Here is a 12456-nt window from a genome sequence, read left to right as displayed (position 1 = left end):
AAACACAGAGAGCAGGAGAAAGCACTGTTTTGCACATCAAGGATGAGTTAGCTCACTTCCTTTAACAAACATTTACTGAGTCCGTCCTATATGCCAGACACAGAGCTAGGCACTGGGGATGCAACAATGAGCAAGAGAGGCAAACCTACACCCTAGTGGAGAATGCACACCAGCCAGGTGGATGATACATCTGTCATGGGGGGAGCCCCAGCTGCTGTAAGAACGTGCAGCTGGAGATCTAACCAGACTTAGCAGAGGTCAAGGAAGGCTTTCTTGAGGAATTGATGATGTTGCTGAAAGCTGAAACTAAGTGAAGAGGAAGGAGATTCTTCTGCGTAGAGTTGGGGCAAACATGAGGGCCAGAAGTGAGAGAGCACATTGCATTTGGCCATATTTCCCATTTTTCACAAACAGCTTAAACAGAAAATGATATTTTTGTGGCTCGCTGGGGAAAAGTGACTGGGCTGCCTTGGCCAACTATTCTGAGGACTCAGAGCATCAGTACCATGACTCCCTCTAGCCCATTCACCTCAATAAGTTGGGAAGTTCTGCATCAGAGGAATTGGAAAAAGCTTAGTAAGGATGGTATGAGCCAGGGAGTAACAGATGATCATAGAGGAGAAGCAGACAACCTCAGCCAGCACCAGCATCCCTCCAAAGTGGTTCTTGCCCAGGGCCCAGCCCCACACATCAGACTGCCTGCAACTATTGCAGCTGGATCTTACAGCCAGCTGCGCTGGTGACAAGCCCCCACACTAGTGTGCCTACAGCAATAGTGACCCAGCCACAGACACACACAGATTACACAGCCCTGGAGCACCTTCCTCTGGTAACCAACTGGGACCCCACTGCTGGGCCCCACAAAACACCTTCTACACAAAGCCACTCCTTCAAGACAGGGAGACACAGATGGTCTACCTCATGTGTAGAAACAAACACAGAGAGTTAAGTAAAATGAGGAGATAAAGGAATATGTTCCAAGTGAAAGAAAGGAATATGTCCCTTAGAAAAATAAATAAATGAAATGGCGATAATCAATCTTCCAGATAAGAAGTTCAAAGTAATGGCCATAAAGACATTCAGCAAACTCAGAAGAATGGAGGAGCACGGTGATAACATCAACAAAGAGATCAAAAATATGAAAAAGAACCAATCAGAGCTGGAGAATACAATAACAGAAATGAAAAATACACTAGAGGGAACCCTAACCCTGTCAGTCCAATTGTAAAGACTCCATGCTTCCACTGCAGGGGACAAGGGTTTAATCTCTGGTCAGGGAACTAAGATCCCACATGCCATGCAGTGCAACCAAAAAAAAAAAAAAATAAAAAGAAAGAAAGAAAAGAAAAGAAAAAGAAAAAAATCAATAAGGAAATATTGGCATTAAATGATCATAAGATCAGATAGACTTAATAGATGTATACAGGACTTTCCAACCCAAAACAGCAGATTCATATTCTTCTCAAGTGCACATGGAGCATTTTCCAGGATAGATTACATGTTAGGCAACAAAACCAGTCTCGGTAAATTTAAGGAGATTGAAATCATATCAAGCATCTTTTCTGACCATAATGATATGAGACTACAAATCAACTACAAGAGCAACACTGGAAAAAAACGCAAATACATGGAGTCTAAACACCATGCTACTAAACAACCAATGTGTTATTGAAGAAATCAAAAAGTACCTTGAGAAAAATGAAAATGAAAACACAACAATCCAATATCTATGGGACACAGCAAATGCAGTTCTAAGAGGGAAGTGTATAGCAATACAGACCTGCCACAGGAAATAGGAAAAATCTCAAATAAACAACCTAACTTTATACCTAAAGGAACTAGAAAGAGAACAAAGTCCAGAGGTAGTAGAAGGAAGAGAATAATAAAGATCAGAGTGAAAATAAGTGAAATAGAGGCTAAAGAAACAATAGAAAATATCAGTGAAACTAAAAGCGGGTTCTTTGAAAAGACAAACAATTCTATAAACCTTTAACCAAACACATAAAGAAAAAGGAGAGGGCCCAAAAAAATCAGAAATGAAAGAGGAAAAGTTACAACCAACACCAAACACCAAATTATCATAAGAGTTTACAATGAAAAATTATACACCAACAAATTGGACAACCTAGAAGAAATGGATAAATTCCTACAAATGTAAAATCTCCTAAGACTGAATCAGGAAGAAAAAGAAAATCTGAATAGACCAATTGCTAGTCATGAAATCGAATCAGAAAAAAAAAAAAAAAACACCCAACAAACAGAAATCCAAGACCAAATGTCTTCACAGGTCAATTCTACCAAGCATTTAAAGAAACTTAGTACCTGCTTCTGAAACTATTCCAAAATATTGAAGAGGAAGGAATGCTTCTAAACTCATTCTACTAGGCCAGAATTACCCTGATACCAAAACCAGACAAAGGCACTACAAAAAAATTTAATCACAGGCCAATAACCTTGATGCTCATAGATGCAAAAATCCTCAACAAAAATCCTCAACAAAATATTAGCAGACCTAATTTAACAATACATTAAAATGACCATGCACCATAATTAAGTGGGATTTATCCCAGGGATGCAGGGATGTTTCAATATCCACAAATCAACCAATGTGTTACACCACATTAACAAAAGGGAGAATAAAAATCATATATCATCTCCATAGATGCAGAAATAACTTTTGACAAAATTCAACATCTATTTATGATACAAACTCTCAACAAAGCGGGCATAGAGGGAAAATATCTCAACAGAATAAAGTCCATATATGACAAACCCACAGTTAACCTCATACTCAATGGTGAAAAGCTGAAAACATTTCCCCTAAGATCAGAAACAAGACAAGGATGCCTACTCTTGCCACTTTTATTCAACATATTATTGAAAGTCTTAGTCACAGCAATCAGACAAGACAAAAAGAAAAGAAAACAAATTCAACTTGGAAAGAAAGAAAGAAAACTGTCATGGTTTGCATTAGACATGATACTATATATAGAAAACCCTATAGATGACACCAAAAAAAATTTAGAATAAATGAATTCAGTAAAGTTGCAGAGTACAAAATTAATACACAGAGATCAGCTCGGTGCTTTGTGACTGCCTAGAGGGGTGGGATGGTGAGGGTGGGAGGGAGGGAGATGCAAGAGGGAGGAGATATGGGCACATATGTGTATGTATAGCTGATTCACTTTGTTATAAAGCAGAAACTAACACACCATTGTAAAGCAATTATACTTCAATAAAGCTGTTTTTAAAAAATCTATAATGTTTCTATACACTAATAATGATCAATTGGAAAGAGAAATTAAGTAAACAATCCCATTTACAGTTACATCAAAAAAAATAAAATATGTAGCAATAAATCTAATCAAAGTGGTGAAAGACCTGCACTCTGAAAACGATAAGATATTGATGAAAGAAACTGAAGATGACACAAATAAATGGAAAGATATACTGTGTTCATAGACTAGAAGAATTAATATTATTAAAATGTCCATACTGAAAGTGAGGAGATGAAAAAAGATATTAAATGCAAATGGAAATCAAAGGAAAGCTGGAGTAGCAATTCTCATATCAGACAAAACAGAATTCACTCTTCACTCTTCACTTTGACTTCACTCAAAATAGACAAATCAACAGAATTAAAAACTGAAAAAGAAGTAACAACTGACACTGCAGAAATACAAAGGATCATGAGAGATTACTACAAGCAACTATATGCCAATAAAATGGACAACCTGAAGAAAATGGACAAATTCAAGGAAAGCACAACCTTCCAAGACTGAACCAGGAAGAAATAGAAAATATAAACAGACCAATCACAAACACTGAAATTGAAACTGTGATTAAAAATCTTCCAAAAAACAAAAGCCCAGAACCAGATGGATTCACAGGCAAATTCTATCAAACATTTAGAGAAGAGCTAACACCTATCCTTCTCAAACTCTTCCAAAATATAGCAGAGAGAGGAACACTCCCAAACTCATTCAATGGGGCCACCATCACCCTGATACCAAAACCAAAGATGTCAGAAAAAAAGGAAACTACAGGCCAATATCACTGATGAACATAGATGCAAAATTCCTCAACAAAATACTAGCAAACAGAATCCAACAGCACATTAAAAGGATTATACAGCATGATCAAGTGGGGTTTATCACAGGACTGAAAGGATTCTTCAATATATGCAAATCAATCAATATGATAAACCATATTAACAAATTGAAGGACAAAAACCATATGATAATTTCAATAAATGCAGAAAAAGCTTTGAACAAAATTAAACACCAATTTATGGTAAAAAAACTCTCCAGAAAGTAGACATAGAGGGAGCTTACCTCAACATAATAAAGGCCATATATGACAAACCCACAGCCAACATCATTCTCAATGGTGAAAAACTGAAAGCATTTCCTCTAAGATCAGGAACAAGACAAGGTTGTCCACTCTCGCCACTATTATTCAACATAGTTTTGGAAGTTTTAGCCACAGCAATCAGAGAAGAAAAAGAAATAAAAGGAATCCAAATCGGAAAAGAAGAAGTAAAGCTGTCACTGTTTGCAGATGACATGATACTATACATAAAGAATCCTAAAGATGCTACCAGAAAACTACGGGAGCTAATCAATCAATTTGGTAGAGTAGCAGGATCCAAAATTAATGCACAGAAATCTCTTGCAATCCTATACACTAATGATGAAAAATCTGAAAGAGAAATTAAGGAAACACTCCCATTTACCACTGCACCAAAAAGAATAAAATACCTAGGAATAAACCTACCTAGGGAGACAAAAGACCTGTATGCAGAAAACTATAAGACACTGATGAAAGAAATTAAAGATGATACAAACCGACGGAGAGATATACCATGTTCTTGGGTTGGAGGAATCAACATTGTGAAAATGACCATACTACTCAAAGCAATCAACAGATTCAATGCAATCCTTATAAAACTACCAATGGAATTTTTCAAAATTGCACAATTTGTATGGAAACACAAAAGACCCTAAATAGCCAAAGCAATCTTGAGAAAGAAAAACGGAGCTAGAGGAATCAGGCTCCTGGACTTCAGACTATATTACAAAGCTACAGTAATCAAGACAGTATGGTACTGGCACAAAAACAGAAATATAGATCAATGGAACAAGATGGGAAGCCCAGAGATAAACCCATGCACCTATGGTCACCATATTTTTGATAAAAGAGGTAAGAATATCTGAGACACAAGAGGGAGGAGATATGGGGATATATGTATTTGTATAGCTGATTCACTTTGGTATAAAGTAGAAACTAACACACTTTGTAAAGCAATTATACTCTAATAAAGATGTTAAAGAAACAAACAAAAAAAAAACACTTCTATATGACTGCAACTCATAATTGACTGGAAAACCAAGTCCTAAAGAGATTTCCCAAAAATTAGCTGGAATCTGTGTGTAGAAGACAACTTTGAAGCATGTCATTGTATCATTCTGCTCCAATTTTTAAAATTATTCTCCATACTTTATAGTGATATCTTATGTATAACTATAGAGAGAACATGGTTCAAATCCCATAATTGCTAATAACCAACTATGATTTCAAGCATGTTTCTAAGGCTCGGTTTACTCATCTGTAAAATGGATTTAATTTGCAGCATTGTTAGTAAGATTAATTAAGATAAGCTCCTAGTATTTTGCTTAAACCATAGTTGAGCTCAGTAGATGTGAGCTATGTTAGTTTCCCATTCCTGCTGTCACAAATGACCTCAAATTTAGTGGCGTAAAACAAAAATGTATTATTGTAAATTTCTATAAGTCAGAAGTCTGACAGAGTTCTAAAATCAAGGATTTACTCTCACTGGGTTAAAATCAAGGTATGGAGTTGCATTTCTATGCACTAGCAATGAACGATCTGAAAAAGAAATTAGAAGGAAAATTATATTTACAACAGCATCAAAAGGAATAAAAAACTTAGGAATAAACATAACCAAGGAGGCAAAAGACTTGTACACTGAAAAACTGCAAAACATTGCCAAAAGAAACTAAGGAAGACATATGTAAATGGAAAGATATCCCATGTTTATGGATTGGAAGATTTAATGTTGTTATGGTAACAATATTGCTCAAAGCAATCTACAGATTCAATGCAATCTCTATAAAAATCTCAGTGATGTTTTCTGCAAAATGGATCATAGACCTAAACATCAGAGCTAAAATGATAAAACTCTTAGAAGAAAACATAGGAGAAAATCTTCGTGACATTGCATTTGGCACTGATTTCTTGGTGATGCCACCAAAAGCACAGATAACAAAAGGAAAAGAGTGAAAAGGCAACCCACAGAATGCGAGAATATTTTCAAATCATATACCTAATAAGGGATTAATATCCAGAATTTATAAAGAACTCCTACAACTTAAAGAATAAAAACCAGAAAATGAGTATCAGGGAGAGATTGCAATCCTTGAACATTGCTTGTGGGAATGTTAAATGGTTCAGCCACAGTGGAAAACAGTATGGAGGTTACTCAAAAAAATTAAACATAGAATTACATATGATTCAGTAATTCCACATCTAGGTACATAAACACACACACACACACAAATTGAAAGCAGGGATTTGAACGGAAGATGTATGTACACCCATGTTGGTAGCAGCATGTCACAATAACCAAAAGGTGGAGACAACCCGAAATACCCATCAATGATGAATGAACAAACAAAATGCATTATATACATACAATGGAATATTATTAAATCTTTAAAAGAACTAAATTCTGATACATGCTACAACATGGATGAACCTGGAAAACGTTATACAATGAAAAAAGCCAGACCCTAAAGGACAAATAACATACAATTCCATTTCTTTATACAAGGTACCCAGAACAGTCAAATTCATATAGACAGAAAATAGAATAGAGGTCACCAGGGGCTCAGGGCAGGGGGGGTTGGGAAGTTATTGTTTAATGAGTCCAGAGTTTCCGTTTGAGATGATGAGAAAGTTCTAGAGATGGGTAGAAGCGATGGTTGCACCACAATGTGAATATACTTCATGCTACTGAATTGTACACTAAAAATGGATAAAATGGTAAATTTATGTTATATATATTTCACTCAAATTTTTAAAAATCAGGGTGTTGGCAAGACTGTGCTCCTTTCTGGAAGCTCTTCAGTATGTGGCCTCTGCCGCCGCAGAGCACAGGCTCCGGACGCCCAGGCCCAGCAGCCATGGCTCACGGGCCCAGCCGCTCCACGGCATGTGGAATCTTCCCGGACCGGAGCACGAACCTGCGTCCCCTGCATTGGCAGGCGGACTCCCAACCACTGCGCCACCAGGGAAGCCCAGGATCCCCATTCTTGATGAACACTGATATCACGTTCAGCACGCTGAGATTTCCTGCAGCACCAGCCTGATGGTTCACAGTGCCAGGGACTAGGCTTATAATAGCCCTGCTTGGGGACTAGTTTCATCCCTTTTAAGAAATTATAAATAACTTGCAGCGTGTCTTTCATTATGTGCCTCTCCCCTCCCCACCATCCAGGGTCTGCACAGAGCAGGTATCCAACAGACACTGGTTGGATTGAATAGAGGAAGGCGGAAGTATTAAAGGAAAAGTTGGGGGGTTCTCTGAGCCCCAGATGCAGGGAGGGGAAGTGAGCAGCGGTAGCCCAGGCTGATAACGATCCCCAGGAAGGATATCAGAAGGAAGGAGGAAGTCCTGGACACAGTACGCAAGCCAGATTGGCCCTTTGCTGCGTGGTCCTGAGGCTGCCTGAACGACCAGTAACCCAGATAATACGGTGCTGGACCTAAAACTTCCTGCTGAGAAAAGATGAGCTTTCCAGAGCCTCTTTCCAGCCCCCAGCTCATGCCTCCTCACTTTAGATTTGGATAAAATCGTCTCTAGGAGATGTCCTGGTCAAGAGGGGTGAGGAAGAAGATCCAGGAATGGCCAAAGGGAGATGGAGCAACCCCGCAGCTGCCCTACCCTCTCTCCTACCACCCTGCCTCACCTGTGGGGTCAGGATGCCAGGCCAGCCATCTGCCTGCCAGGCTCTCATATCCAAGAGTGAGGCTATTATAGGGCTCTGCTTTCAAGTGGCCCTTTCATAAAGTGCTCAAGTGATGGTCATGGTGAGACAAATGAATACCAGTGAGAAAGGCATCTGCTTTGCCAAGGAAATCAAGTTTATTAGGAGGTTACAAGGGAAGGCTGCTGGCACGCGGGAGGGCTCTCTGGGCTAGCTAAGAAGAAACGGTCTCCAACGAAGGAAAGGGTAGGCAGGGAATTATCTGGAGTAGGTTGGGTGAGTTTCTTGACCACCTCCCTGGGGCAGCTCCAGCCATGCAATTGTGTTTTCTGGCCCATTTGGTGGAATGAACCAGGGCCAGGTCAAAGCTCTGGAACACTGGGCCCTGCCTCCTTGCTCCTCTGGCAACCACTGGACTCTAGCACGTGTAGGAGTTGCAGGGCCCGCAGTGGGGGCGGGGGACACAGGGCGAGAAGCGGGCAGTAGGAGCACAGGGGGTGCAGGCACTGGAGTCGCAGGGCATGATGGTCTTACCACATGCATCGGTCGTGGCACAGGGGTTGCAGGGCAGCCTGGAGAAAAAGAATGATATGGAAAGCGAATTGAGGGCAGCTTGTAATATACACCAGAGAGACCCCAAGTGTGGACTGCTCTCTGGGACTTGGCCTGACCTGTCACAGAGAAGGTCACGGGCTCACGGGCTGCAAAGCTCACTCTCAATGCTAACAGTCTCCCTGTCATATCATGTCCGAAGTGCTGGACAGAGGCTCAGAAACTCCAGTCTCAGCTCCCAGCAACGTCCATTCCTAGCCGGTGACCTTAGATAAGTCACTTACCTTCTCCAGGCCCCAGTGCCTTCACCTATAGAATGAGGAGAATACTGGTCCTGCCTGCCTGACGGTAACAGGGCAGATAACGTAGCATGTGGAAATGTAACTTCTACACATTACGGTATTGTTAAGATGTAAGAAATATCACTGATCACGTATCAGTGTCATCAGAGTAGAATGCAAAGAGTTTTAATGACAGCCATATTGCTTTCTGAGCTCCGTTTGAGCATGTCTGGTGTGAAGGCATAATTTCCTCTCCAGGGTATGCAATCTTTGCCTGGAGTCCAACTGAGAAGTACGCCTATATGTGCATAGCTTCGCCCAACACCGGCAGCTGAGTACTCACTTGGAGTCCTCGCTCTCCAGCAGCCCCCGGTACGTGTTGATCTCACACTCCAGCCGGGCCCGGACATCCAGCAGCACCCGGTACTCCTGGTTCTGCCGCTCCAGGTCCCTCCTGATCTCCGCCAGCTGGGACTCCACGTCGCTGATCAGGCACTGCCCCTGGGCCAGCTGGGCGCTGTAGCGGGCCTCCGTCTCCGTCAGGGTGTTCTCCAGAGAGTCTCTCTGTCGTGCAGAAGGTAAGGAAGGTCACAGAGCTGCTCCTGAAAGGGCTTCTCCACAGGATGCAAAGAAGTCACAAGCTCCAAGAGTTAAGGAGAGGATGGCCCAAAGGCCAGCTCGGTGCCTCAGACTCCCCGACCTCCCCTTCTCACCAGGAGTTTGAACGATACCCACCAGGTTGTGCTGGGTCTGCAGCTCCACCTCCAGGGCATGGACCGTGCATCTCTGCTCAGTGATCTCCGCCTGGTAGGACTGCAGCTGCTCCAAGCTGGACACCACCTGCCCGTTCAGCTCCTCGGTCTGAAACACCAAAGGGGAGAAGGCAGGATCAGACCCTGTCTGAAGGGCCCTGAGGGGCCGAGGGGCCTGAGGGCCAGGTGCTGAGAGGCCCACCTGCCTGGTGAACCATTCCTGCACGTCCCTGCGGTTGCTCTCCACCAGGGCCTCGTAGTGAGACCTGGTCTCGTTGAGCACATTGTTCAGGTCCACGGTGGGGACGGCGTCCACCTCCACATTAAGGTGGTCTCCAAGCTGTTTCCGCAGGGAGTTGGCTTCCTGTGGATGTAGAAAAATGCAAGAGTGACTATCCTCAATAAAAAGTGGACCCAAAGAAATGGCACTGCTTGTCAAAGTCCTGTTTGTCTATTTCCTCGGAAAAGACTTTTAGTGGAGCGGCTATGACAACAGAAGGCAAAGTGGTCTGCGTTCCATGTGTTCAGCTCCTTCCCACCATGACTGTGTCATGGCACTTGGATTCAAAAAAAATTCCCGGGCTTCCCTGGTGGCGCAGTGGTTGAGAGTCCACCTGCCGATGCAGGGGACGCGGGTTCGTGCCCCGGTCCGGGAGGATCCCACATGCCGCGGAGCGGCTGGGCCCGTGAGCCATGGCCACTGAGCCTGTGTGTCCGGAGCCTGTTGCTCCACAACGGGAGAGGCCACAACAGTGAGAGGCCCGTGTACTGCCAAAAAAAAAAATTCCTAAGGATTTGCTTGGGGGCCACTCAAGGATGGATGAATGCCCAACTTTCCCAGTTTGCAGACTGTCTGCAGATGACCTCATAAGAAAAGGAATTGGCTGTATAATTTCAGATTGTATATCACAGCATTTTTGCCATCAGGTAAGATCTTGGCATGGCCCCTCCCAGGAGAGAGAAGGAACCCCAGATCATTTGTCATCAAGACTTTGAAAAAGTGGAGACTCCAGTTCACCAGGATTGATATTTTGGCTTTGAGGGGAAAGAGAAATGGCTTTGCATGGCGTGATCAGAGCAATGCTGGGACTCCTCCCACAACTCAGTAACCAATCAAAAGCAATGCTGGGACTCCTCCTACAACTCAGTAACCAATCACAAGCCCATGGAGGTGCCCTGGGAGACTCAAGTGAGGCACCAGTTCTGAGTGAAAGACAGCTTATCTGGGAACATGGATAGGTTTCATCTCTCAATGTTTTCTTTTATCCTGAAGTTTTGGTGTTTTTGAAGGAAATTTAAAAGATTCTAATTCCTGATTCTGCCACCCCAAATCACTAAAACCACCCTCAGCCTGAAGCTGAGTCGGGTTTCTTCATTTCTCATTTCTGGTCTCACCTCCTCGTGGTTGCTCTTGAAGCAGAGCAGCTCCTCCTTCAAGGACTCCGCCTGGACCTCCAGGTCGGACTTGCACAGGGTCAGCTCGTCCAGGATCCTACGCAGGCCATTCACGTCCGACCCCACCAGCTGCCACAAGCCCAGCTCCATCTCATACCTGCACGAGGACAGGGTCAGAGCAGTAACTAGTAGACCTTGAAGACTGACAAGAATGATCTTGGATAAACCCACTCACCTCTTCTTCCCTCTTTCGGCAATGAGTAGACCCAAGAGGCAGAGGGTTCTGGAGGCTCAGTCAAGACCCAATATTGATTCAAAAATTGATTTGAGTCCTCATCCACTTTTGTGGCTTCTTTCTTGGTTCCCCCTAATCCTCTGCGGGACCCTTCGCAACTGATGGATTGAACTGCCGTTCGGTAAGCTACGGAAATCCCTTTTCTTTCACTAGAGATTGAACGAAAGAAGCAGACCCGTGTAAATTCTGAACCACTCACTTGGTCCTGAAGCCATCTGCGGCCAGCTTGGCATCGTCAATCTGCACGACCAGCCTGGTGTTCTCTGCCTTGGTGCAAAGGATCTAGGGAACGAGAGGTTGCTAAGTGAGGCTTGAAAGTAAATATGAAACCATCGACTTCTTTAAAAATGCTTAAAAAGCCATTTTGAAGATAAAAGGAGGAAGAAAGAATCACGATGGCATAGATGCAAGAAACACAGTTCTCTCCCACAGATTGAGAATACTAGCAAACTTCCCCTGCTTAGAGATGACAACAAGGCCCCTCACCTTCTGCTGGAGCTCCTCGATGGTCCGGAAGTGGGACTGGTAGTCGGGGCACACAAGGGGATCTTGTTGCTGGCTCCGCTCCCGGATGCGGCTCTCCAGCTCTGCGTTGTCCCGCTCCAGCTGGCGCACCTTCTCCAGGTAGCTGCCCAGCCGTCCGTTCAGGAACTGCATGGTCTCCTTCTCGTTGCCGTTGAAGGAGCCCTCACAGAAGCAGCCGCCGTTGCCCACGTTGACGGGGATGTTGCAGGACCAGGGCAGGGTGGAGCTGTGGCAGCTGCGGGGCACGCAGGGCCAGGAGAAGCAGCTGGAGCTGCAGCTCAGGCTGGGCAGGGAGCAGCTGTAAGGCATGGTGATGGAGGGAGTGAGGTGACCGGCGGGAGACAGAGTCCAAGTTCTCCAAGGAGCTTTGGAGTCTCCTGCGTCTGGGGAGCATTTATACCCCATCCCCAGAGGGTGTGGACACAGTATGTAATGTCTTTTTTCTTTTTACTTCTTCACTGCTTTTCAAATGCCCTTCCCTTCTATCTGTTATTGGTCTTCCTCAGAAGAGTCCCTTGTCCCATAAATGTTTTTACTTGGCTTCTTGTTAAGTCAGGACTCCTCTTCAGGCTAGGCACCCCTGAAATCAGAGTCCTGCGGTAATCGACCTTCAAAGAGGCCACAGGGTCTAGCCCAAGTATCTGCCC

General features: G+C 43.5%; 1 protein-coding gene across 1 annotated transcript; it reads right to left on the bottom strand.

Moving 5' to 3' along the window:
* Positions 1 to 8143: 8143 nt before the first annotated feature.
* On the bottom strand, positions 8144 to 12171 carry LOC112397943 (keratin, type I microfibrillar 48 kDa, component 8C-1-like). Its single transcript, XM_024742277.1, has 7 exons — positions 11771 to 12171; positions 11484 to 11566; positions 10990 to 11146; positions 9797 to 9958; positions 9578 to 9703; positions 9186 to 9406; positions 8144 to 8581 (listed from the first exon to the last, which is right to left on the bottom strand). Exons 1-7 carry the CDS (start codon positions 12116 to 12118, stop codon positions 8428 to 8430), a joined length of 1251 nt encoding a protein of 416 aa, XP_024598045.1. The 5' UTR covers positions 12119 to 12171; the 3' UTR covers positions 8144 to 8427.
* Positions 12172 to 12456: the final 285 nt, after the last annotated feature.

This window comes from Neophocaena asiaeorientalis, unplaced genomic scaffold, assembly GCF_003031525.2.
Source record: "Neophocaena asiaeorientalis asiaeorientalis breed wild unplaced genomic scaffold, Neophocaena_asiaeorientalis_V1.1 scaffold1, whole genome shotgun sequence".
In the NCBI taxonomy this organism is placed as follows: domain Eukaryota; kingdom Metazoa; phylum Chordata; class Mammalia; order Artiodactyla; family Phocoenidae; genus Neophocaena; species Neophocaena asiaeorientalis.
Note: the sequence above shows the minus strand (reverse complement) of the source record. Positions and strands in the feature narration are given on the sequence as shown.

Excerpts from the sequence above, each read along its gene's own strand:
- LOC112397943 (XM_024742277.1), bottom strand. The coding sequence starts at position 12,118 with ATGCCTTACAGCTGCTCCCTGCCCAGCCTGAGCTGCAGCTCCAGCTGC. Across the intron at positions 11,147-11,483 it reads GCAGATGGCTTCAGGACCAA|GTATGAGATGGAGCTGGGCT; the intron begins GTGAGTGGTTCA and ends GTCCTCGTGCAG. Across the intron at positions 9,407-9,577 it reads TGCAGACCCAGCACAACCTG|AGAGACTCTCTGGAGAACAC; the intron begins GTGGGTATCGTT and ends TCTGCACGACAG.